This window comes from Delphinapterus leucas, chromosome 8 (genome assembly GCF_059928025.1).
Source record: "Delphinapterus leucas isolate spDelLeu-1000000601 "Yukka" chromosome 8, BTC_Dleu_Yukka2, whole genome shotgun sequence".
NCBI classification, from domain to species: Eukaryota; Metazoa; Chordata; class Mammalia; order Artiodactyla; family Monodontidae; genus Delphinapterus; species Delphinapterus leucas.
Genome location: NC_143136.1, coordinates 32624267 through 32650685, shown reverse-complemented (window position 1 = coordinate 32650685; position 26419 = coordinate 32624267). Strand labels below are relative to the sequence as shown.

Below are 26419 nucleotides of genomic sequence, written 5' to 3'. Positions count from 1 at the left end.
GGAGGTTTCTTAAAAGACTACAAATAGAACTACCATATGACCCAGCAATCCCGCTACTGGGCATATACCCTGAGAAAACCGTAATTCAAAAAGAGTCATGTACCAAAATGTTCATTGCAGCTCTATATTTACAATGGCCCAGAGATGGAAACAACCTAAGTGTCCATCATCGGATGAATGGATAAAGAAGATGTGGCACATATATACAGTGGAATATTACTCAGCCATAAAAAGAAGCGAAATTGAGCTATTTGTAATGAGGTGGATGTACCTAGAGTCTGCCATACAGAGTGAAGTAAGTCAGAAAGAGAAAGTCAAATACCGTATGCTAACACATATATACGGAATTTAAGAAAAAAAAAAGGTCATGAAGAACCTAGGGGTAAGACAGGAATAAAGACACAGACCTACTAGAGCATGGACTTGAGGATATAGGGAGGGGGGAGGGTAAGCTGTGACAAAGTGAGAGAATGGCATGGACATATATACACTACCAAACGTAAAATAGCTAGTGGGAAGCAGCCGCATAGCACAGGGAGATCAGCTAGGTGGTTTGTGACCACCTAGAGGGGTGGGATAGGGAGGTTGGGAGGGAGGGAGACGCAAGAGGGAAGAGATATGGGAACATATGCATATGTATAACTTATTCACTTTGTTATAAAGCAGAAAGTAACACAGCATTGTAAAGCAATTATACTCTAATAAAGATGTAAAAAAATAATAATAAGCTCTAAATACTAAACTAAGATAATCATAAAGCCAGAAACAGATAGATGCAAAAAGCAAACCCCAAGTCTACGGTTGCTCCCAAAGTCCACCTCCTCAATTTTGGGATGATTCGTTTTCTGTTCAGGTATTCCACTGATGCAGGGTACACCAAGTTGATTGTGGAGATTTAATGTGCTGTTCTTGAGGTTGCTTGGAGAAATTTCCCTTTCTCTTCTTTATTCGCACAGCCCCTGGGGTTCAGCTTTGGATTTGTACCCGCCTCTGCGTGTAGGTCGCCTGTGGGGGCTCTGGCTCACTCTGGCCCAGGGGAGGGAGGAGTATGGAATGTGGGGCAAGCCTCTGGTGGCAGAGTCTGGGGTGACATTGCAACATCCGAGCCACACCTTGGGTTCTCCCAGGGAAATTGTCCCTGGATCACGGGACCCTGACAGTGGCAAGCTGCACAGGCTCTCGGGAGGGGAGGTGTGGATAGTGACCTGTGCTTGCACACAGGCTTCTTGGTGGCTGCAGCAGCAGCCTTAGCGTTTAATGTCCGTCTCTAGTGCCTGAGCTGATAGCCGTGGCTCGCACCCATAGTTGTAGCTTGTTTAGGCGGTGCTCTGAATCCCCTCTCCCCATGCACCCTGAAACAATGGTCTCTTGCCTCTCAGGCAGGTGCAGACTTTTTCCCGGACTCCCTCCCGGCTAGCTGTGGTGCGCCAGCCCCCTTCAGGCTGTGTTCACGCAACCAATCCCAGTCCTCTCCCTGGGATCTGACCTCTGAAGTCCGAGCCTCAGCTCCCAGACCACCCTGGTGGGTGAGCAGAGAAGCCTCTCAGGCTGGTGAGTGCTTGTCGGCACCAATCCTCTCTGCGGGAATCTCTCCGCTTTGCCCTCCGCACCCCTGTTGCTGCGCTCTCCTCTGTGGCTCCGAAGTTTCTCCACCACCCACCCCCTGTCTCCGCCAGTGAAGGGGCTTCCTAGTGTGTGGAAACTTTTCCTCCTTCACAGCTCCCTCCCAGAGGTGCAGGTCCCATCTCTATTCTTTTGTTTCTGTTTTTCTTTTTTCTTTTGCTTTACCCAGGTACGTGGCAGAGTTTCTTGCCTTTGGGGAATTCTGAGGTCTTCTGCCAGCGTTCAGTAGGTGTTCTGTAGTTGTTGTTTCACATGTAGATGTATTTTTGATGTATTTGTGGGGAGGAAGGTGATCTCCACGTCTTACTCCTGTGCCATCTTGAAGGTCCCCCCTACCTTATATTTCTGTTAAATCCATCAGACCATTCAGAGGGATTTCTTGTTATTTGATATTATTTAATCTTAAATCTGAATTTGCCCCTATAACGGTTTCTTCACATCCTATATAAACTTCTGTAGACATCATATAATTTATTGCTTGTTGTATTGCTGTGTCTTAAACTAAAAAACAAAAAAAGTATTGGTGAATTTTAATGAGCAAGAGGTAGATTTTTATTCTGAAAGGACCTCCTAGAGGAAATAGTGGCATTTTAAATGATGGAATAGATGAACTTGGTTTTTTATAGAAAAAGAGATGTTGACATATTGCTAATCTGATATAGAATTTTGAGGTTTATACTTCAGAGTCTTAAAGTTTCTGCATGTTTGAAATCTTGGCAAAGAACTCAAAGAAGAAATTAAGAAGAAAAGTGCAAATGCAGAAGAGAAATTAATATATTAGAGTTCCTAAAAAGGAGGGACAACTTTTTATTAGTTTGTGAGATTGTGTGGGTAGATAATGGCAGTAGGACAATGACAGTGAAAGTAATCATCTGTATTCTGATTAGAATTCTGTAGTTCTTTGGTAGAAAATGTAGCAACTTTAAGGAGGAAGGCGATTAAGTTTACTCTAAGTTGTAAGTATATGTATTCAGTTAATGAGAACATTTTCTTTTTGAGTATCACACAAATCTATTATATATTTAATTAATATGGCTTAATACTATCTTTTAAAGCTGTTCTAATGGAATAAGTAAAAAATGGGAGAGATGAATGGATAGAGATTGGTAGGTCAGAAATAACAGGGGCCTGAGTCAGAGCTGTCAAGAATATGTTGAGCCTCCTTCCTTTGGAGTTGAGTGTCTAGAGGGCAATACTTGGAAAAGCAAGGGATCTGCAACTCTACAGCAGCTGTTAAGTTTATATGAAATATATTGAAGTATGTTGGACGAGGAGTTGAGTAGGAGAAATGGGCTAATAGAGGCTATAGCTAAGAAATGAGTAAATTTTTAAAAATTTATGTACTTTTAGCATTTACCTTAAGGATTGAAATTTTTTTCAGTTACATTTAATGTATGTAGAGTCCTTTGTTTTAAAAGTCAATTGAATATCAGAGCTCTTTGATGCTCTTTAGAATGAAATATGATTCCATAGTATAAGAGAAAATGTTTTCTGTCTGTAAAGCAAATGCTCAGTAAATACTCTGAAGCAAGAATTGGCGAACTTTTTTGTAAAGGGCTAGATAGTCAATATTTTAGGCTTTGTGGGCCACATGGGGTTTCAGTCTCCTATGATTCTTTGTGCTGTATGTTTTGTTTTGTGTTGTTTTGGCCATGCTGCATGGCATCCGGGATCTTAGTTCCCAGGGATCGAACCCGTGCCTCCTGCAGTGGAAGTATGGAGCCCTAACCACTGGACTGACAGCGAATTCCTGTGCTGTATGTTTTTAAGCAACTGTTTAAATATGTAAAAAGCATTCTTAGCTTGTGGGCCATATAAAAGCAGGCTACAGGCCAGTTTTGGCATGTGGGCTATAGTTTGTAGGCTCTTGCTCCAAAATACTGGTTTTCAAATGTTTGGTACTTAAATTTTATTATTATTATGCTTTATTAAAAACATTATTATGTTTTTAGAGGGAGTTACAATGTTCTCAAGATATCTTGAGGTCAATATTTATTTTTGCATTTGGAGCAAAAATACTAGGTTGGGAGAATTTGGAGAGAAGGTGGGGTTGAGGAAGCAAAGAAATGGAGGTTCAGTCAGGTCAAAGATGAGATCACATGTATATTGGAATGGTAGGTGTCAAGAGCTGTTGTTAAGGGTTGTCTGGTAGAGTGGATAAGGACCAGTAGATATTAGATATCTGAGGTATTCAATTTCTTTCTTCATCAGTATCTTTTTCCTATCTCCGAGGTAGGAAACCTACCAATTTTCAGCCTCCTAGTGCTCTAGCTCTTTTCTCCATTTTAATAGAGATGAACACTGAGTATTGGGAGGGAGAGGGTGGGGGAATCTAGATTTTACTCTGGTCCTTCTGCTGACTTGTGTGATATTTGACTTATTTGAATTTCAGTTTTCTTACCTGTAAAATGATAGGACTGATTAGATGATTTATGAGCTGTCTTCCATTTTGAATTTTTATTCTCACAATTGTGAGATTCTCACAAATGAACTTGATTTATATTTGCTTTTTTCTTCTCTCTATTCTGCTGGCTCTGCTGTTTACCGCAGTCTGCGCCCTACTCACCTCAACCCTCTATCACTCTGATGTAACTGAACTATTTCCAGATTACTTTCATTTTGAATCTGAGGATGGAAATTCCACTGACTCTACCAGCTATGTATCAGGAAGAAATAATTCAACAAAACAAAGTAATAACCCATTCTCCCAATGGCAAATGTTTTGAAAAACAAGATAGAGTTGATTATGAATATTTAGTATCAGAAACTTTTTATACTAAAAAGACCATATAGTATTAGGTAGTTACTAATCTATACCACACTCACTGTATCTGTAAGACAGTGTTAGGATAGGTTCTTGATGTGGGTTACCTTAGGTATTTTAAGGGTGTTAAATTTTAAAGAAATTCCACCTCTCGCTTTGTTGCTGTTATCCTATCAATTCTTTGGAAGCATATTATTTAAAAGGTAAATGAAATTTTTAATCTTCAAGCCGAGAGTAAGAGTTAAATTAATGTTAAATATTTTTCAAGAATATGTAGTTGTCAGAGCAGACATTTAATTTTTACTGAATACTTGTATAAGCAAAGCACACAGAGCTGCTGTTAAGTCAGTATAGCATAGTATAGCTATTTACTGTGTCCATAATTTTGTGTCCATTTCTGGTAAGGTAAAAAAAGATTTATAGAACATTATTCAAGCTAAAATTCTTATAAACTTGTAAATTAAAATTCTTCTCTTAACTACTAAAAACAGTCAATACTGTCAGTATTCGGCTCAACATGGCTTAGAAGAAGATCAAGAGAGGGCAAAAGGCAACATAAAGAACTTACAAAGCAGTGTTTCTCCCACCCTCCCAAGAGCTAACTAGAACTTACTGGGCCAGGTGTTGAAGTAGTTAGCACATAACAAGTAGAGGAGATAGAAAGGAATGACTGTAAAATAATATAGGAATGGAAGTGATTCTTCTTAAGGGTTTAGGGACTACTAAAAGGCAATGGAAGATCTAAACCCTGAGGAACTCATCATGTAGGGTAATTTTTTGTTTAAAAAACTTTATGTAGGACTTCCCTGGTGGCGCAGTGGTTAAGAATCCACCTGCCAATGCAGGGGACACGGGTTCGAGCCCTGGTCCGGGAAGATCCCACATGCCGCAAAGCAACTAAGCCCGTGTGCCACAACTACTGAGCCTGCACTCTAGAGCCCGTGAGCCACAACTACTGAGTCTGCGTGCCACAACTACTGAAGCCCGCGTGCCTAGAGCCCGGGCTCCGCAATGAGAAGCCCGCGCAATGAGAAGCCCGCGCACCACAATGAAGAGTAGCCCCCGCTCGCCGCAACTAGGGAAAGCCCTCATGCAGCAACAAAGACCCAATGCAGCCAAAAATAAATAAATAAATAATAAATTTAAAAAACTTTATGTATATAGATTTATTTAAAAATTCCCAATTTTAAATTAAGGAAATCCCACTAATGGTTATCAGTGTGTAATTATGTATAGAAAGTAGGATTTATACAGTTCCTAATTAAGTTTATATCATTTTATAAAAAATAAATAACTGAAAATTACCTATTCAGTTTGTGAATAACTAATTTGTTTTATGAAAGATGAATAGTATAAAGCATATTTGTGATTAAAATAAGTAAATGCTTATTTGAAACATTAACTTACTAATGTAAAAAAATGGAGACACATTTTAAAACACCCAACTTAGTTGAGTTAACCCACTGTAACTGTTTGACTGTGGATGTTTTCCCACACTGATGGGCAGCTGACTGAGGTAGTGCTATCCAGTACAGTCTACTTTCAATTATCTGTGGTAATGGGACAATGCATGGATAACCCTAAAGCAAAATACTTTATACATACCTTCCTGTCATCTGCTGTGGCCTGAGCATGTGCTTGGGTCCATGATGGAGGTGTGGGAGGGGGGCTCAGGCTTGCAGAGGAGCTGAAAGTCAAGGCCATGAGAGGTATTCTAGAGGAGCCTGGGTTTGGCACTGCGTGGTTGAAATATCATGGGGGGAGCCTGCAGCATGTGAGACCAGCTTGGCAATAGCTGTTAGAGGATGGAGAAACAAATTGTTAAGGAACTGTGGGAGAAAAGATATTTAACTCTTGCACAGTTGCAGCAATACTACTTGGCGTGTTTTTTGGTTAACAGGTAGCAAACAATAATAGTATTAATAGCAGTGTACTTGCATTAGTTTTGGTCTTCTTTGCTAGTTAAACACATTTTCCACTTGCCATAGGTGAGTGCTATTATTGAGGCCTCTTCTAAATGAGAATAAGTTTATTGGCATATAACTAGTAACTTTAGAAATTCAGGATAAGTGGGAAATACTTTTCTTATTATTAAAATTCTGACTAGCTATCAGTGTTGAATTCGTACTTCCAAAGTTTAACAATTCATTTCAGCATTGTAATATCAAAGTATATAGTGAAGGCAAAGGCAATGGTGATTAGTGAAAGCTACGAGTTTGATTTAGGAAAAACATACAAGCCATATTTAAAAATATGTTTTAGGAGCTTTACCAAAGTTCTTTTAAAACTGACAATTGGCTGTGAGTTGATGAATGTTGAAGCTGGATGTTAAGTATATGGAGGGTATTCATTAAATTACTCTAATTTGAAAATGATTGTATTTTCTACCAGAGAAATCTTTGAAAAATGTGAATTAGGTAATTGCTGAAAACTTGAGAATCTTCTGGACCAAACTTTCTCCTCCTTATTTATGTAATAGATTTATTGTTCTCCATTAAAAGTTGTAATTCAGACTTAAGATAAAATCATAGCCATGTTCTGAAGGTATATTTGATTCTGTCTATGGGAACTCCTACAGTTCAACTCAGTGTGGTATTAGGATGGCAATTCACAAATTATACCTTTGGGTTTTCTTAACCATATATTACTTTTATTATTTTAGATGATTTTTAAAAGTTAATGACATCAAATATTGATATTTGGCAGTCACTAGAGGCATTAATCATAAATCAACTCTTGTACAAAGTTTGGAAACAATTGACATTTGAGAATGAATAATGTATGAGACAAATGAATTAGTCCTTCTTCTACATCACTGGTTCTCTGTCAGAGCAGTTTTACCCCCAAGGGAACAATTGGCAACGTCAGATATTTTTGGTTGTTACAGCTTGGGGTGGGGAGTGCTATAAATATCAACTGGGAGGCTTCACTACAACCTACAATGCTCAGGACAGCCCTTCCACAACAAAGAATTATCTGGCCCAAAATGCTGGTAGTGTTGCTGTTGAGAAGCCCTGCTCTAGTATTCTTTTAGAGTAGACAACTAGAAACGTATAACCAAACTAGATTATTTTGGCTTCATATAGACATATGCTGTTAAGAATTACGTTTTAAAATATGCCTTCAGTTTTAATGAGAATTAATATAAGAAGCAAAAAAGAACATTTTTCTCATAATTCCTTCAACCAGTTCCTTTAAGAGTTTAGTGCTGGGCACATGGTCACTTTTCCAATGAAGGGGTGTATGTTTTCTTGTAACTCATTATTTATACTTTGCCTTCTCTAATTTTATGCCCTATTGTAGCAACTATCCCTTATTTCGGCTTATATATAAAAGTTCTGTGATCGTTTCTTTTGCTGTGTTGGTCTTTCTTTTATGCTTACTGTAATGGCTTATACAGGTTTGGGCTGTGTGTTTATGTGTACATAAAGAAAATATATAAGTAATATGTAAGTGCCCCCAATCCCCAGGTATGATCTAATTGTTTTAATGGTTTTAAAAAAGTCTCAGTTTTTTCAAACAATTTAAAATATGTGCTTGTTATAAAATATAACTGTATATTAGTGCAAATAATAATGAAAAGTTACCCCTCTTTTCATTCTCCAGAGATTTATTAATATTTCTAGCAGGAAAATTTGAAGTTCCAGTTTGCCCTAAGTTTAGAATTCTGTTATTGTTGATTAGGTTTACATTCTTTTGTTTTCATTTCTGAATAAGATAATTATATTTCTAACTAAGCAGAATGAAAACAATGTTGAAAGAGGATTACATTCTCTAATAAATTTTCTTTTATTGGTATAACAAAGACCAGTTATATATAAAAAATAAGTGTCATATTTTGGGGTTTTTTGGTTATTTTGAAGTATAATTGGTAAGTATGAAATCTTCCTAGCTCACTTTTTGTTTGTTTGTTTGTTTTGTTTTGTTTTGCGGTACGCGGGCCTCTCACTGTTGTGGCCTCGCCCGTCGCGGAGCACAGGCTCCGGACGCGCAGGCTCAGCTGCCATGGCTCACGGTCCCAGCCGCTCCGCAGCATGTGGGATCTTCCTGGACCGGGGCACGAACCCGTGTCCCCTGAATCGGCAGGCGGACTCTCAACCACTGTGCCACCAGGGAAGCCCCTAGCTCATATTTTTAATAATTCAGAAAGACTCATTAAAAAATATTCAAAAGTAAAATATGATTAATTTCCATTTCTCTGAAGTTAAAAATAAGTAAATTCCAATATTGTCACTAATGTGCAACCTTTTTTTTTCTGTTATAGCTCCCTCAAGCAGTTGAAAAGGAAAGCAGATTTTGTAATTTTTCTAATATGCACCGAAAAAGTTCAAAACCTATTTTTGTCTTAAAAAGAAATAGTTAAAATGATAAGGTCACTACGTTGGCCAGTATTGGATTTGTTGCTTCATTTAGATATTTATTAGTTATGAACTTACAGATTCTGTTTCTTTTAAGATCTGTTGGTTGAAATGGGAGGCTTCAAATTTGTTTCAGGTTTCCTTCACACTTTAGGTAGTTTAGAAGGATAAATAATCAGTGTTCAGATTTCTTAAAGTTGTATTTAATAATGTCATGATGGTTATCTTTCATTTCCATTTCTGTGTTACTACCTGGTTATTCTTTAGACAGGGTACATTGAAGTAGGTTTGGGGAGGAAATAGCAAAAGTATCTGTTAATTGCTGCTTGAGCCAGGAATGGTGGCAAGAGATGTGAACAAAATTTTAGTGAAGTATTTTTCAAACTTTTTAAACTGCAACTCACAGTTAAAAATATATTTTATATTCCATCCAGTACACAATTTAATGTATGTATTTATATACATAACATATTTTAAGAAAAAATACCTTACTATGTGTATGTTGTCTGATATTTCTGTTCTTTTTCATTTAAAATAATTGCTGCTTACATCTCACTAAATTGCACCTTGCAGTTTGAAAAATGCTGCTTTAGTGTATTAATTACCCGTGCTTAAATTCGCCCTCTCTCAGCAAATAGAAAACTGAGTAAAAACACGTTGTTATGTACTAAATTATATCCTATTTTGAACATTTAATAAATAAAATAATGAAATATTTTACAAGCATTTTGTTATGATAAAATATAAGCAGCATTGCCTCAGTAAACAAGTTTCTCTGTAAAAAATGATTCTTATTTTAACATTGTATTTATAGTTTAGGCCTCTCTTTTTTTAATAAAAATTATTTAAACACTAATAGAATTTATACTAATAGGTTATTTTTAAATGGAACCAGATTAATCACTGGGACTTTCTTTTTTTTGAGGATTTTTCTTTTTTTTTGGCTGCACTGCACGGCTTGTGGGATCTTAGTTCCCCAACCAGGGATTGAACCCAGGCCCTCAGCAGTGAAAGCATGGAGTCCTAACCAGTGGACCACCAGGGAATTCCTTCACTGGGGCTTTCTTAATAAGGTTAAGTCTTAATGGAGAGGGGAAAAATTAGCATGTTTAGTCCAGAGGTTGGCAAACTTTTTCTGTAAAGGGCCAGCTAATAAATATTTTATGCTTTGCAGGCCATAAGGTCTCTGTTAGTACTAATCTCTGCCATTATATTGTGAAAATATGTAAGCAAGTAGAATGACTGTGTTCCAATAAAACTTTGTTTATGGAAACTGAAATTTGAATTCCATATAATTTTCACATGTCAAGACCTATTTTTCTTTTGACTTTTTTCAACCATTAAAAAAATGTAAACACCTCTCTTAGCTTTTGGGCTGTAAAAAATAGGTGGTGGGCCAAATTTGGTCTGCCAGCCATGGTTTCCCATCCCTTGCTTTAGCCTAGAAAGGGAGAAAGTCAGTATTGGTCCCAAAAGGAGAAGTTAGCAGTTGTGGTTAAGAATATGGATAATGATATTAAACCTCTAAGTATTTATATTTTTATTTTTCTGGATATAAGAGCTATACATTTTTGTGTTGTGTTTATATTATATTTTGTAGACCGTTGATATTCATAAAGAGAAAGTTGCAAGAAGAGAAATTGGTATTTTGACTACCAATAAAAACACTTCAAGGACACATAAGATTATTGCTCCAGCCAACCTTGAACGACCAGTTCGTTATATTAGAAAACCTATTGACTATACAATTCTAGATGATATTGGACATGGAGTAAAGGTAAGTATAATTTTTGTCCAGCTTAAAAACAACAGCCCATAATGGAACTAACTCTTTAGAAAATTAAGTGTTTATCTTTTCTTTCCAGAGGATCAAGTCTTGGCCTACTTGTAGTTCTGAAGATTTCCTACCACTATGTTATCCTTCTTTCTTCTTAGTATTATGTTTTCAAGTTTTAAACAGTCATCTTTGACTGAATTGCTTTTGCTTGATCAGTTATGAAAATACCTCATATAGATCTGGAAATAAATGTGGTATTATATTTCTAATCTTTTAATGATTTAGTATGACTAATTAAAAATTATTCAGTATGTTATTAAAGTATTTGCTTTATCTCAAAAATATCAACAAACTTGGCATTAGTTTTCAGAAAGAACATATATAAACAAACATGTACTTTGAATTTTTCTAAAACAAATTTATCTCAACATTTTGGGTGAGAATAATGTAGATAAAACTAATATGTGAACTAGTATTTCCACTGCTTTTGAGTAGATAGTCATTATATATTTTGGCTATCTTTTAAAATGTATTTAAGTGCCTGCTATGTATGTAAAGTACCATAATCACAACTGAGGAGCATATAACTTTCATTTAAATTGGTGTTCGTTCTTAAGAAACTATTCAGAGCTTCAGCTGAGTATTAGGTTATTTAAAGTTTGCACCTCAGCAGTGATTTGAAAGACAGTGACTTTTCAAATGTGATGCTGAATAAATACGTATATGCCTATAAGTGAAACTGTACAGTTCAATGCAGTTGATTTGTGTCTAATATAAGCAAATTTAAATTTAAAAAAATATACCTCACACAAGTATGGCTAGAAATCGGTTAAATCTAACTTTAATGTAGATCTAGGTAAAAGAATATGTACGGTGTAAATTTTTTTTTTAAATCTTTTTCTTTCTTACAATTTTGATATAAGCACTATTATCTGAAATTTGATATTTAATTTTATAATGAACACCTAATGCATTTAGTTTACAGTACTAATTAGAGCATGTTAAAATAGGATGTACAATTGGATGGATAATTAATAACTGAAATTTATTCTAACTTGGGAAAATCTTTTGAGATTTATTTGAGGCTAACAACTGCTAATGGAAAATTTTAGGATCCTGAACGAATTTAATGATAAAAAGGCACTTAGAATATAAAACATCATATTTGTACTTCCCCACTTATATAATAAAAAGGTGATCCCCCAATTCTTATTTAATCCTCAAGTAAATGTTCTTTAGGGAATCTGTAGTCCCTTTCATTTTTTTGTACATTTTAGTGTTTAGGGGTCATTAATTTGAAGAAATCTTTTATAAAGTTGTTTTTAAATAAAAGTGTCATATAATTTCATCACAAAACTCCTGTTCATGACACATTCTGCTTTAACCACTCTTTCTATGATCTACTGAAACATTATTTTTTAATGCTGAATGCTTAACTTGTTTTTTCTTTGTTTTTTTCCTTTCTCTTCACATCCTGAAGTTCCAACTAACTTTTCAATGCTTTTTTCCCTTACCTCTTTTATTTGCTCCATTTATGCATTAAGTGGTTGCTTAGATTTAAGGTAAGAGATTCCAGGGCTGGATTTCCATTCTTTGTTCTTATGTAGAATATTACATATGGGGAGTGAAGAGATATTTGGTACTTGGCCTTTTAAAACCAACAAATAGTTACTCTTTTTTATTTTATTTTGTTTTTTTCATGAAACTTTGTGTGTCTTCATGTTCCATGAGGGCAGATGTTTTTGACTGTTTTGTTCATTGCCCTATCCTGTGTGCCTAGAACAGTGCTTGACACACATTAGACACTTAGTAAATATTTGTTGACTAAATGGTTATTTTGCAATGTCAATATATTTTGTGAAACTGAAATGTAAGTTACCCTATCATAAAATGTCATTATGAAATAAAATTAGCTGGACTTTGTAAATGTAGAAATTTTGTTTTGGATTGGAGGGCTGCTAATGTGCTTCATTTAACCCTCCCCCTGTGTAATAACCTTTTTATTCTATAAATGGTGTGCTTTATTATATACCTTGTGGCCACTATGTCATTATCTCTTGACTCTTAATCACTCTTAAAAAAATTGAAAATTGGAAAATATTCAGTGTTTTGGGTGTTTTTTAAGTTGCAGTATCATGTATTTTGCAAAAAACAAAATTAATCTTTTTATTCAAATTGCTATATAAATTATATATTTCAGTATAAACTCACTTTAAGAGGTTTTCAAGCCGAGCATTATATGCAAAGCATCAAAAGCTCATGATAGTGTTTAACAAAATACAAGTTAAGAATTAAAGATATTTACTTTTCTTACTTGTTTCAGTAACATTTTAGTATTTTGGAGGGAAAAATGGGAAAAGGCATTCAAGAATAATCAAGAAGCCTGTCAGATAGAATGGTACTAAAATTATTGTCACCAAATCGATCATGCATTTCATTTTTGTTCTTTTTTTCTTAGCTGAATTCTATAATTCCTTTTCAAATATGTATTCTTACCATATACCCTGTTGTTTGCCATGTCTTCAGTGTAGAAAGTGATAACAAGAAGACAAGATGACTGAGATCTGAATCATTAACTAGCTACTAACCACAGCCACAGAAAGTTAACAGATCATGGTAGAGAGATGTGACTGGAGGAGCCCAGGCAGATGTACTTCATGTGTACATAAAAGTATATTGGAGTGTTGACTCCAAGCCCTCAGTCTCGGTGAGTGAGGAGATTCTTTCGCATAAAATAGGTAGAATTAGACCAGAAGCTGTCTTTGTGGCTACCTTGGCTTTTTTCCCTTAAAGTCTGTATTCAGATTTTGGCTATTGATACATTAACCTCCAAAGTGATAGAAGTGCACAGAAAGATTAACTAAAGGAAAGACAAAAAAAAAAAAAATGGACCAGTTCTTTCCCCTTAAAGTTTAGACCAGCTTGCCTGAGGAACTATCCCTAGCTCATTTCTTCCAGACCCTACGAGGATTCCTTCTTGATCTTTCTGGGTTCAGGATCTGTTCTGTGTGAGAGACCAGAGTGAGTGGGAGATGAGAGCTTCCAAGAAAGAAAGATCTAATAAGGGAACATCACACTTGGATAAGATTCCTTAACACCTTTGCTCTTTGCACCAAAAAAGCTCCACTCCTTAGTACTGTGGCTCTATGTAGTTGTTTCTACTATATTGGGATGGGGTTGACAGGGTGAGAAGTATGTACCGTGAGGTCATCCTAGAAGCTAGAATGTGCCAGTCCTCTGTCTCTTTCTTCTTATCTTTCTTTCTGAGTGTGTCTGTTGTCTCTATAAACTTGTGGCACATAGTTAATAATTTTGGGTGAACCAAAACAAAATAGAGTGGAAAAAATATTCAGCATATAGCAAATCATTACTCTTTTTAATGTTGAAAAATGAATTGCTTTAGAAGGTTGATTAATGGAATAATTGAGTATATTAAGATAGAAAATAGAATTTAAAAATGTTAAAGTTGGAAGGGACCGCAGATAGTAAACTAGTCCACTGGTTTTCCAGCTGAGATTTTTGGAGACCTGTGGATTATGTCAGGTGCCCTGGAAGTCTCCTGATAATTTGATTTCCTCCTCAGCTCATTATGAGCTCTGTCTTTGCTCCCATTGTTGTCAGACTTGATGCCTTTCAGATATACTCTAAACAAATATCATACTTTGGGACAAGACACATGGGATTTGACTCAGAAGAGACCTCCATGCTTAAAAGTTGAATTTTTAACCTTTTATACAGCATGTCCTGGTTGTGTTTAATGGTTCTTTTCATCTAAAATTTGGGTTAACTTTTTTCAGTCGAATGAGGAGTTGTAGAGTTTAATTCATAAGACCTTTGAAAACAACGTGGTGATATTTTTAAAGAAAAAGGTATAAAAAGCTGATGGATAGAATGCCATATTGGAGGGGTTTTAATATGTACCTGAGGCCAAAAGTGGAATGTACTTTGAACTGGGGTACCCTTTCCCCACTCTTTATTTTAATAAAAGAGTTTTAAGACCTTGTTACTGATGTGTTTGAAACAGATATTTCTGTTGAACGTTTAAAGTTGTCACTAATGAAGCTAAGCTCAAGTACTTTTAAAATAAGTGTATTTACTTTAATGCAAAAAAAATAAAGACTTCTGATCTGTTTTTGTAGTATTTATTTCAGATGAACATTGTACAAGCAGATTCTTAATAATTAATGAGGAGGGGTTAGGAGTTGCTTTTACAGTTAACACATTAAGAATACAACACTTCTGAAAATTTTGCTTGGGATCTTGAAGATCCATAACTTTATGTAAAAAATGGGCTAACCTTTTCACTTTGCATGTGATCTTGTGTGTGTCATTCCCTACAGTACAGGAGGATGATAAATTGCCTCTCACATTTCTAGCTCTCGGGTACAGCTGAGGGTTCATTGTTAAGCATTTATTTGATACAACACTTGGAAGAAAAACTCCACAATAACAGCAACTTTTGGAAGACTCATCTGGGTTTGCCTATCCGTTCCAGACTTGAGCCACCAATTCTATCTTGTCAAAACCCAGTTGTTAGAAACTGTTTTCAGAATCAAGCAGAAGTTTGTCCATCTTTATTCTTTTCTTCTTCTTACTTTCTTTATTTGTTTCCCCCCTTAATCCTAATCTCTTATTCCCTTATCTCTGTATTAGATTCTTTTAGGACTCTTGGCACCTTAGGCTTTTTGTCTTTCTCTCTTACTAAAAATTTTACATCTCTCCTGAAGTCATACTCGAATTCCTGATTTCAGCTTTGATCTCCTTCAGAGGATCTCCTGGTTCTTTTCCTGCTGGCTCTGAGAATTGAAGTAGGAACATATATCCTCTGAGGAGAGGGATAAAGATCTCTAGGAAGCCAGAAAATTATGCACTGGATGGAACTAATGGGGAACGATACTGGGCATTGAACGAAAGCCTAGAGATGCTTGACCACAGCTGCTGCCCATTCTCACTACGCCACATCCAGACACAACCTATACATACTACTCCTCTTAGTATATTTAAATCTTGCTCTTTTTAAGACTTGTTAACACTCCAGCTCAGATTTTTCTCTATGAAACCTTCTGTAGCCATTTTGGCTTACATTGATATTTCTTTTTTGGAGATTTCTATATAATTTGTAGATACTAATTTTTGTTTTAAACATGTGGGTCTTAGTTCTAAAATAAGTTCCTTAAAAGCAGAGAAATCATTTTACAGACCTTTGTCTTCTTTTATTTTTCATATTCTTTTACCCTTGTGCCTAGTAGTCTGGTGGTAGGTAGTTCAAATGAGGGATATACCACAGATATCATTTTAGAGTGTGTCTGTCACTGTTAAGTTGCAACAGGTCATCTTTTCGTGGGAGATTTCTTCATAGCAGAGGTGATGTGCTCTATGAACTAGAGATACCTGGCTGGCCAGCTTTATAAAAAATACTGGAGTTCACAGGGTACTGGAAATCACTAAGATTTGTAATGAGTGTTATATATGAAATACATGATACTATATATATATCAGGGTTCAAGGAGGGTATTGCATTTACCAAAAAAGGATAGAGCAGGAAAGATAGGAGCACTTTAGAAGCAGTAATAAGGTATAATAATTGGCCTGATGGTTGGTTCTAGTTGTAGTGATCTCCAGAGTCTGGGAGAGCAGACCACTCTGGTCATAAAGGAATTGCTCTTACTCTTGGTATTATCTGCATTTCTTAGTCCAGGCCAGTGGGAAACTATTTGAGTTGTGATCATGCATTAACCTTCATCACCTAAATGAAGTATGTATTCTGTTTTGAGAGTTTGATTCTGGCAGGAAAAAAAAGGGGACCTTTCCTGCTCTTTCTCCGTGTGCCTAACACCTGCTTCACTCAGCTCTCAATGATGACTTTTCCTTTGTGGCATCAAAAAATAACCACATTAATTGAATTATTGTTGGAATCAGCCATCAAAGTGTCATTCCAGTTCCCAAGTAAAACTTTGAAAAGTATCATGAGCACTCCTATTCATGATTCAGGACCGCTAACTACACGTTTATGTGCCAGATGATAGTTTTGCCTGTGTGTGTTACATTTTCTAAAGCTTCATGTGGAATTGCTATTATGGAGTGGGTGCAGTGTTGCTTTATCCTGAGTTTGTGGTATGTCCTCTCTCTCTAGTTACGTTCCCCTTCACCACACTCACAATTCAGTCATGTGTTTTGCTCCTTTTCAGGAAGCATTGTGTCCCCCTGTAACTTCCCTCAAAGTAGTTTTTAGAACCATGATGAGTATCCAGTAAGTAATTTTTTACCAAATTATTTTAGGTGTGAAATACAGTTTATTAACTTTTATCATAGGTGAGATCTATATTATAATAAGTTTTGTTTGGCAATTATTCCTGTTCTTTTCCCTTTTCCTCGAATTAGATGGCAGTATGTATATTCTGCATAGCATATTCATTGTTTTACTTAGCGTAGAAACATTTTTCACAAGGAAAGCTACCTTGAAGAAATATTGAATACTCTTTTAGCTTAATACAGAGGTAGCACAGCATCAGTGAAGTATAAAATAATAGATTAGTTGGACATTCCACAGGGACTCTTTGGTTTCTTAAGTGAATTAAGTTACTCATGCAAACCCCATTAACCAAACAAATAGAACCGTTTGATGATTCTACAGATCATAAAATGTATCAAGTTTTATGTATAGAAATGTCCACCAGATTTTAATTTATAGATTGTTTATTTTGTGTTTTGGGTAGATTAAAAGACTTATAGAGAAGATACTGCAATTTAAACAAAACACCTTATATACCCAAACCTTAAACAAATCAAAGTTGGAAAGCTGTTTTCAAGTATTTTAGCTATTCCATGTATAGAATAAAATTCTGTTTTACTCTTTTTCTGTCCCTGCTCCTTTTCCTTCCTGTTTCTAGCAAATTGATGTAGTTTAGTGTTTGGCTCACCTACTTCTCCTTCATCACTTAAAGTGACTTTGGGTTTTATGTTGTTTAAGGTTGAGCTTAAAGGACTTTGGTTACTACTTTTAAAAATCTTCTGGTATCATAAATTAAGATATACAGTTTTAAAAGCTATTCGTTATTTGTCATATTACTCCTAAAATTTTCCCCAAATGTGGATTAATTTTTTAAAACTTCTAACATTTTCATTTTAAGATACAATTATACCCTCTGCTTATTAATGAGAGGGAGAGCAAGGATAAGTTAATCTTTATTCTTCCTTGATAACCAGTTTGTTTTGTATTTGTTGTTTAAAAGCAATGACAAAAGGATTACAGATGAATGCTTAACTTTAAAAATATTGATATTTCAAAGGTATCATTTGTCATTAAAGATTGTTTTAACATCACACACAACTTGTTCACTGGGCTATTCATTTGAAGAGTTTGTTTCTTGATATATTATTTCTTGCCTATTCAGATAACAAGTAGTATTTTAGGATTTTTAAATATTCCCTTTAAGCCAGAGTTAATTTTGTCAGCCTCAATACTCTGTATATAATTATGATTTGTTTTCTTAAAGTTTATATTTTAAAATTACAATTATAAGTGTATTCTGATTTCAGAAGTCTTGCAGTTTCATTTCATAAGTATAATTTGAATACTCTGGATGTATTCTTATTAGAAAAGTTAAGATCCTTTTTTGAAGTGTTTGGCAACCCAGAATATTAGGGGCTTAAAATAGGGTCAGGTATGAACATATGTGGTGAACATTATTAACTCTAACCAATTGGTAATCTCAAATAACTTGAGATTGCATTTGATCTATATTTGTGCATGACTTCTCTTAACTCTTTAAGGTACCCAGATTTCTAGGGCTTTCTGTGTAAGTGCTGACTTTCTCCTTTGGTGGCATCCATGGTTCCCAAATCACCCAACTTTCCCACACTTGCACTTTCAGTTGGGGATAGAATAGTGAGGAATCACGGCTTAGCTCTGATTTAGGACTATGTTACATCTTTTCTATGCCTAAATTAATCTTCATTTTGGGCCTGAGTGGGTTTAATTCCCATTGGAACTAGGACATTGCCAGTGGCCATTGTACCGCTCACAGTTGAGTGGGATACCTCAGCCCTACCTTTCTGGTTCAAATGTTTAGGAACATGCCTTAACTTCTGGCAGTTTTCAGGTAGGTGATTCCTTCATAAGAGAACATTAAAGAAATCTGAATTGTAAGGCTGATCCACAATTTTAAAAAATGGAATTTTCTCTGTATATGATATAACTTTATATTCTCTACTTACAATGGATCAAAACTTAAGTTGCATTTTTTTGGGGGGAAACATGTCTTTTGTTTTTTATGATAAACTTGCTATCTAAAAAACAAGGAATTGCTTAAAGGCATTATTGTCTGATTGAGTTACTCTATAAAAACTAAAGTTTTTATAGTTATCCTATTTGATTTCAATTGAATGTAATATCTTATAGTCTAACCAGTGATCTGTTGGTGTGATGGCCTAATGGCAAATAAAGTCTTTGCATACAACTTTATAATCATTTGAAAATCTCACATTAGGAAGAGTCCTTTGAGTACAACTGTAGAATGATAGTAGAGTAGAAATTGCATATGAAATGCATGGCCTCTAATTTTTTTTCCTATTTAAACCTTCCCCTCCTTTGTTAAATAGCATAATGTTATTTCCTGAAAGTGCCACTTTGTTTCACTGCATACAGGTTAAATTGATTTTTCCTCAAAATTTTTTTAGGTGAGTACCCAGAACATGAAGATGGGTGGGCTCCCGCGTACAACACCTCCAACTCAGAAACCCCCCAGTCCCCCTATGTCAGGGAAAGGGACGCTTGGGTGAGTATGTAACTAAGTAATAATTGAAAACCATTTCATGTAGTGCTGTGTGGAAACTAAACAATATATATGTTTAAACTATTTTTAAATATTTGAAAAGAGAACATTTTCTTCCTAGGATTATCTTTTTTGTGTGTAACTTTTCCAAAAGGAAAACATCTTTTATACTTTATACCTGGGAAACATCTTTATACTTTAAAAATATTTTGTTTAGAAATTATTTTTCTAATGCATTTTAAATTTTAGGTAAATCCTAACCTGAGTTCATGGCTTATTATAAATTACACTCTAATTCCTATTTTCAGAAAATTTTTAGTCTTTTGTATTATAGTTGATTTTTCTTATTCAAACTAGTCTTCTGAAGAAAATACTGTGCCTAATACAGAAGTCTGTATATCTTGTGTTTTTATGAGAATACTGAGCTTTCATTCAGTCTACAGACTTGGGCTTCGGATTTGACTTTGGGAGAAATGGTCAGTTGATGGAAAAGCTTGACTTTTTTCCTCTATAGCATCTTAGTATAAAAACTTGGTTTATCATGATCAAGATTTGTGATCAGGTGGGCATAATATCACCCAGAAGTGAGGTGACTAAAATCGTGGTCCAGCTCTGCTCCTGCTGTGTCGTGTTGCATAGTAAGCCTCTTAGCAGTTCAGTTTTTTCATCTGTAAAAGGGGGTAATTTGTCCTTTGTCAACTTTTCAGAGTCACTGTACCATGAATTGGATATTTTTTAAATGTGTAAGACAAAATGCTTTGACTACCATTGGCTTTGTGATATATGCTTAAAAGTTTTTAATTGGCAATCTTGATTTTTGGCCCCCTCACCAAAAAAAAAAAAAAAAAAAAAAGCAAAAAACAAAAAACCAACCAAACAAAAGAAACAAACAAAAAACCCTAGCAACCTAATCAAGCAAAGAAAGATGATGTTGGAGGAGGAATTATAGTTAGGAGAGTGTGAAACAAAAGAATAAAAATGATTTCCAGCCAGGAATAGGATGATTTTATTCAGGGTAGACAAAAAATTCTGCTTAGATTAGAGAGGAAAGAATCCAGTAGCTTAAATAAGGTTTAAACTTCAGGGTAGAATGTAGATGATGTGTGGTAGGTTATAATTGTACAGGGTAAGAGTGGAGAATCAGGTCAAGAGGAAATATTTATTTTCCTGTGGGATGTCTGTATTTCTATCATGTATAGTATCTAATGGATTTTATTAGGTTTTGAATCAAGATTGTTAGCAAGATAACCCTAGTAAAATAAAATTTTCTGTTACTCCCCAATTTTAAAGATTTACTCATACACTAGTATTTGTTTTCCTTGTGTATTAGCAAGGGCTCTGCAGTGTCTTCGGAGACCAGAGTGGCTGGGCACCACTAGCCGTTTGATGGTCACAGCCTGGCTTTTTCGTGGTCTTTGCCCAGCTACCATGTTTTGTCCTCTGCCCCTAGTTTTTTACCTTTTTTTTTTTTTTTTATCATTGTCTTCATTGTATGGTTCTCAGCAAAGGTTTGTTTTTTTTTTCTTGCATGAAACAGAACATTTTTATTGTCTGGGAAAAATTGGAAATCAATCAGTTTCGTATTTTATGGTGTTTTATGTTTACATCATAACTTCAGAGATGCCCAAACTTTGTTGTCTTTTATTTTATTTATGTTTTAAAATAAATGTATTATTTATTTTTGGCTGTGTTGGGTCTTTGTTGCTGCATGCGGGCTTTCTCTAGTTGCAGCGAGCGGGGGCTACTCTTGGTTGCAGTGTGCGGGCTTCTCATTGCGGTGGCTTCTCTTGGTGCGGTGCACAGGCTCTAGGCGTGTGGGCTTCAGTAGCTGTGGCACACGGGCTCAGTAGTTGTGGTGCACGGGCTTAGTTGCTCTGCGGCATGTGGGATCTTCCCGGATCAGGGCTCGAACCTGTGTCCCCTGCATTGGCAGACAGATTCTTAACCACTGCACCACCAGGGAAGCCCCTTTTTTGTATTTTAAATCCAAGGTCCTAACGTTCCTTTTTCTTTCTTTGACCCAGTATCTTGTCTAGTGCCTGTTATTTATTTTTAATAATGTGTATTAGAGAGGAATTGTTTATGCAAGAACATTTTGAGCGTAGTAGACCGGGTCATTGCAGAGTAATCTCATCCAGAATCAATGAGCCAAAACTCGAGTGGTCCAGGAGAACAGAATTTAAAGGAACCTTGGGAGCTTTTTGGGAAGTGAATTATTGAGAAATACATAAGTCAGGTGAGCAACATCATTTTAGGAAAAGAAAGCTCTTTAATTTTCACATCTTGAGATCCAGTTAAAGACCAGAATCTCATCTACACAATACCAGTTTCGTGTCAGTTGAGTATTTATCATTGTCATGAAGTTACTTGGAAACTTAAAGATGAGAACTAACTCAATAATTACTAGTGTTCCAGTGTGCATCCTATTTGCTATCATATTTTTCTTGCTCTTCTCATTCTTTTCTTTTAAAAGGAAATTTTGAAAAAAAGAGGGAGATATGCTAATGAAATCCAGTCTGTTTTGTACTTCAAATAAGGTAGAAAGACTTAGGTGATCTCTTTTTCCTTCTCTTCCTTTTAAATGTTGAACTGTGAAGAGGGTAAGAGGTAAGAGCAATCAAGGTGAAAGCTGAAGGAGGATGTGAAGTGAGAATGGAAGGAGATGAGATTAAATTATATATTTCTGTGTGTGGATGTGGTTTTATTTCTGTACCTTATAGAATGGGAAGTGACTTGTTAGGGTTGCTATTGATCATCAGTGTGGGGGTTGTGGAGCCATGTTCTAGACTGATTTACCCTGTCTGAGTTTTTGGTTAGGGAGAGAGAGGTGAGGAGGATAATTAGTGCATTTATGCAGTGCAGTTGGGGGAATTTGACATGGCACTAAAATAATTTGAACTCATCTAAGAAGAGAGTCTGGGAAACATTGGCTTATCTGGTAGTAGAATCTTCATGCTCTCAGAATGAATGAACAAAATCGCATTAGCAGAGGGAAATGAAGTTGGAGACTAAAATACAACAATATGTATCAAAACCCTAATGGAGAAGTGATACTTAAGGGAAGACTGAAATTGGTAGCTGGGTTTTATTAAAACATGTTCTACTACCTCCGAGTACAAACTGTATTTCACTACTGGCAGCTCTGAATTGATTGTGCCGAAACTTGCTAATCACACAATACATACGCTCTTCTTTTTGTAGGCGGCACTCCCCCTATCGCACACTGGAGCCAGTGCGCCCTCCAGTGGTACCAAATGATTACGTACCTAGCCCAGCCCGTACTATGGCTCCCTCGCAGCAGAGCCCTGTGAGGACAGCTTCTGTGAATCAAAGAAATCGAACTTACAGGTATTTTCTCTACCTTAGCGCAAAATGTGATGGTCATAGTACCATAATTTGTTCAGATAACTTCAGTTAAATCTCTCTCATTTTCCAAGCACTAAGTTCTTTTCCTCACTCTGCTCCCCCAAACCTCATCTGATTCTACCTCTCTCTTCTCATGTTCTGATGCAACTTTGAGCAGCCAGGAAGTTGAAAGAGAACAGTCATCTCAAAGTGCAGATTTCTCTGCAAGATTAATAGTTATTGTTGACCTGAAAAAAATAATTGACCAGATGTGGGAAATTTCAAGTTGTTTTTTGGTGGAACTTTACAGATGAAAAACTATATGCAATAAAACATTAATATGGGATAGTATATCATGATATCATTACAAATAAAATTAATCAAATAATTTGTTCAGGAAAACTGTTTTTATTATAAAAGAGGTTTCTTCAGACAGCCATTAAACTGGAATAAGAGAAAGTAATATTATTTTTATGTGTCAAACCCCATGATTTATCACTATGTTTATGGAGAATTTTTTTTCTTTCTCAGTTTCTTTAATACATGCTTATTAAAAGGTAGCCAAAACAAGTTTCTTGAACTCAGCTCTTTTCCTTACTTTATTAAGAAATTCATCTTTTAAGTGGAGGGCTTTTGAATTATCATTTTGTAGCTATATTCATTTCAGAAAATTCTGGAAAATGCTGGCGGTATCTTGCTGTATATCAATACTCATGTTTTGGTGGCTCCTGTTTCTTTAGCAGCAGCGGGAGTAGCGGAGGAAGCCACCCTAGTAGTCGGAGCAGCAGTCGGGAGAACAGTGGAAGTGGGAGTGTGGGAGTCCCCATTGCTGTTCCTACGCCTTCTCCTCCCAGTGTCTTTCCAGGTAAAACATGAATTGTGCTTCATCTTCACCTTGCTGAGTTTGGATTCAATTTCTGATTTAATTACACTGGGCTTTCTTCATAATCAGGGTTTTTTTCCCTCGAAGACTCTGTAAATGCTGAAAAATCTTTATGCGTTTGTTATTTTTAACCAAATGATTTGTGAGTTTATGTTCACATACTTCTCTGTTATTTGGTTTTGTGTCTTTGGTGCTGTGGTGTAGTTGGTGCTTTGAGTTGAGGTTTCACCGGAATGAGTTACATGTTTAATTCCAGCTGGTGTTATGACAGTGCATGCCTTTGGGCACAGTGGGGTCTCAGTGTGAGAACCATATTGGTAGCAAAGGATTGAGCAGATATAATTTTGACAGTTCAATCTCATGGACTCTGAGAACTTGATAGTCACTGAAATGCTACGCTCTTTTGTCTGAAACAGAAAAATGTACTTGTTTAATCTGAAGACACAAAGTTAAAATTTAGTTTTAAAAACATGACAGAAAAGACGTAAGGATAGAATATTACATATTTAACTTACTTAAAATAACAAATAGATAATACCTTTTTAAAAATCATGAAAAAGTTATTTTTCTAAATTCTTTTTTACTTGATAAGATATTTATGTCTGAAATATTTTTATTTTCTGATTTGTATACTTCAAAATGGAATACTGTCATTTTGTAGTGTGTTGTGTTTCATTTTGTATACTATCAATATTTACAGAATGTTAAAAATAACAATATAAAGGGAGCACTTTTCTTCTAGAGTAGTGGCTGTCAGGTAAAAAGGAATGCTTTTAATGAATTTAAAATCCTGTACATTACCCTTAGCATCTTGAATTATTTGCTGCAAACCTTAATAATCCTTTAACATAATAAGCTCATTCTTTTTTTTTTTTTTAACACTCTCTTCTATTCTTTGGTTATTGATAAGCACCGAGTATCTAACATTAAGTTCTCTAATGCCGTTTCTAATCCTGCCTGATGGAACTGCCTCATTAATGCTGCCTCTTACTCCTCTTTCCCCTCAGCCCCTGCTGGCTCTGCTGGTACTCCTCCCCTTCCTGCTACTTCTGCATCTGCCCCTGCCCCTCTTCCTGCTACTGTCCCTCCCTCCACTGCCCCAGACACTGCTGCTGGGGGTGCCCAGACCCTTGCTGATGGCTTCACTTCTCCAACTCCCCCTGTTGTTTCTTCCACTCCCCCTACAGGTGAGTATTGGTTTATTCTTTGGCAGGCAGATCCAATTGTCTGGCTCTTCTCTTACTTGGAACTCTGGCTTTATGATTTTTGTTTGTTTGTGGTTTGTATTAAAAAAAAAATCTGAAGAATAATGTGCTAACTAGAAAATGGCATGTGACCGAAGAATAGAATTTCCTGAGGGAATCAGGGTAAGGTTTCTCATTTTTCTAGTAGAATAGCACAAATACACATTTTTTATTGCTTGAATTTTATTTACTAGAGATTTGCAAATTTAGTATGGAGCTGTCTTCTCTACAGTTATTTTATTTTATTTTTTTTTGGCTGTGCCGTTGGGCATGTGGGATCTTAGTTCTCTGATCAAGGATTGAACCGATGCCTCCTGCATTGGGAGCACAGAGTCTTAACCACTGAACCTCCGGGAAGTCCCTGCTATACAGTTTTGAGAAGTTGTTATTAGAAGTATTCTTTGTTACAGGTTATGTCATTAATAAAAAGAAAAGTATGACAGTAGTTTTAAGGTATATTTTATAGGAAATATTTGATATAACAGTTTGAAAGTACAAGTCTATTATAAAAGAATTTGTTGCTTATTATAGCAGCACTGGAAACACATAGTTAGGGGGCTTTTTAAGGATTTCAAGTTTATTTGTAATTTAAGATTGACTGGTGTTTTACTGTTTTAAAATTGCAACCTAAAGTTTGTTTTCATGGCTAAGGAGAAAAAGGCTCAATTGCTACAAAGTATATTTTCAAAGTTAATAGTGATGCTGGTTTAGTAAACAAGTTCTTATCTACTATAAAAATGTATGTGTTTGGACACACATCACCTTAGCTGGTTAATAAACTACTTCATAGAATATATATGCAGTGCTGCTGCTGTATCTAGGTGTTTAAGTGTTTTAAAAGACATCTTAAAAATCCATGTTAATCCATTCATTTTGGATGGTGTTTTATGGCATAGCTTCTGTAACAGTACTTTTTAAGAAAAGCTTTCTGCAGTGGGTGTATGTAAACATGAGCTGTCCTTTGATCTACATACCACTCTGTTAGGCCACTCTAGCTAGTTAAATATAGAAATCTTGTTATGCTCCTGCATCAGTAGAGTAAGGAATACATCTTGAAATCAGTTGTAGGCCCAGAAAGGACAAATCACCCTCACATAGAGTCAACATTTTAGTAATTAAATTATAATTTAATAACAGGTGCTGGTTCCTAGTCTGCACTGAATCAACATTTGTTGTATGAGTGAATAATTACAGTTTTTTAACAAAAAGCAAAGTAAATGCCTTATTAACAACATATCAATATAATCTCTTTTATGTAGTATCTTTGAATCACCCACCAAATACTTTTTTTTCTTTTCTTTTTATTAAGGTATAATTTATATACAGTAAAATTCACCCTTTCTAGTATGGACTAATGTGAGTTTTGACAAATGTATACAGTGATATAACCACAGCTACAGTCAAGGTATAGAACAGTCCTATCATCCCCAGATTTCCTCCATGCCCCCTTTGTAGGCAGTCCTTCCATTTCACTCTTAGCCCCTGGCAACCTCTTGATCTGTTTTTTTTTTTTTTTCTCTCTAAAGTTTGCCTTTGTAAAAATACCATAAATGGAAGCATATGTAACGTAACCTTTTGGGTCTGGCTTTTTGGCACAGTGCATTTGAGATTTATGCATTATTACATGTTTTGTTATTTTGTTCCTTTTTAT

At 35.7% G+C, this 26419-nt stretch overlaps 2 protein-coding genes across 17 annotated transcripts in view; one reads left to right on the top strand and one right to left on the bottom strand.

Annotated features, from left to right (window-relative positions):
- The window catches only part of ABI2 (abl interactor 2), a 111933-nt gene that overhangs the window by 46228 nt on the left and 39286 nt on the right, over positions 1-26419 (top strand). For 8 of the 16 annotated variants that reach the window (XM_089915941.1, XM_089915944.1, XM_089915947.1 and 5 more), the window contains exons 3-6: positions 10346-10522; positions 19202-19299; positions 22498-22644; positions 23382-23506. In XM_089915941.1, the coding sequence (XP_089772067.1) occupies positions 10346-10522; positions 19202-19299; positions 22498-22644; positions 23382-23506 (547 nt within the window). Of the gene's footprint in view, positions 1-10345; positions 10523-19201; positions 19300-22497; positions 22645-23381; positions 23507-24531; positions 24712-26419 lie in introns of all 16 variants that reach the window. The other 8 variants (XM_089915942.1, XM_089915945.1, XM_089915951.1 and 5 more) reach the window with 2 other exon arrangements.
- LOC111171753 (ras-associated and pleckstrin homology domains-containing protein 1) overlaps positions 6012-26419 on the bottom strand; it is a 143943-nt gene continuing 123535 nt past the window's right edge. The window contains exon 16 of the mRNA XM_089915933.1: positions 6012-6182. Within this exon, the coding sequence (XP_089772059.1) occupies positions 6102-6182 (81 nt within the window). The 3' untranslated portion in view covers positions 6012-6101. The remainder of the gene's footprint in view (positions 6183-26419) is intronic.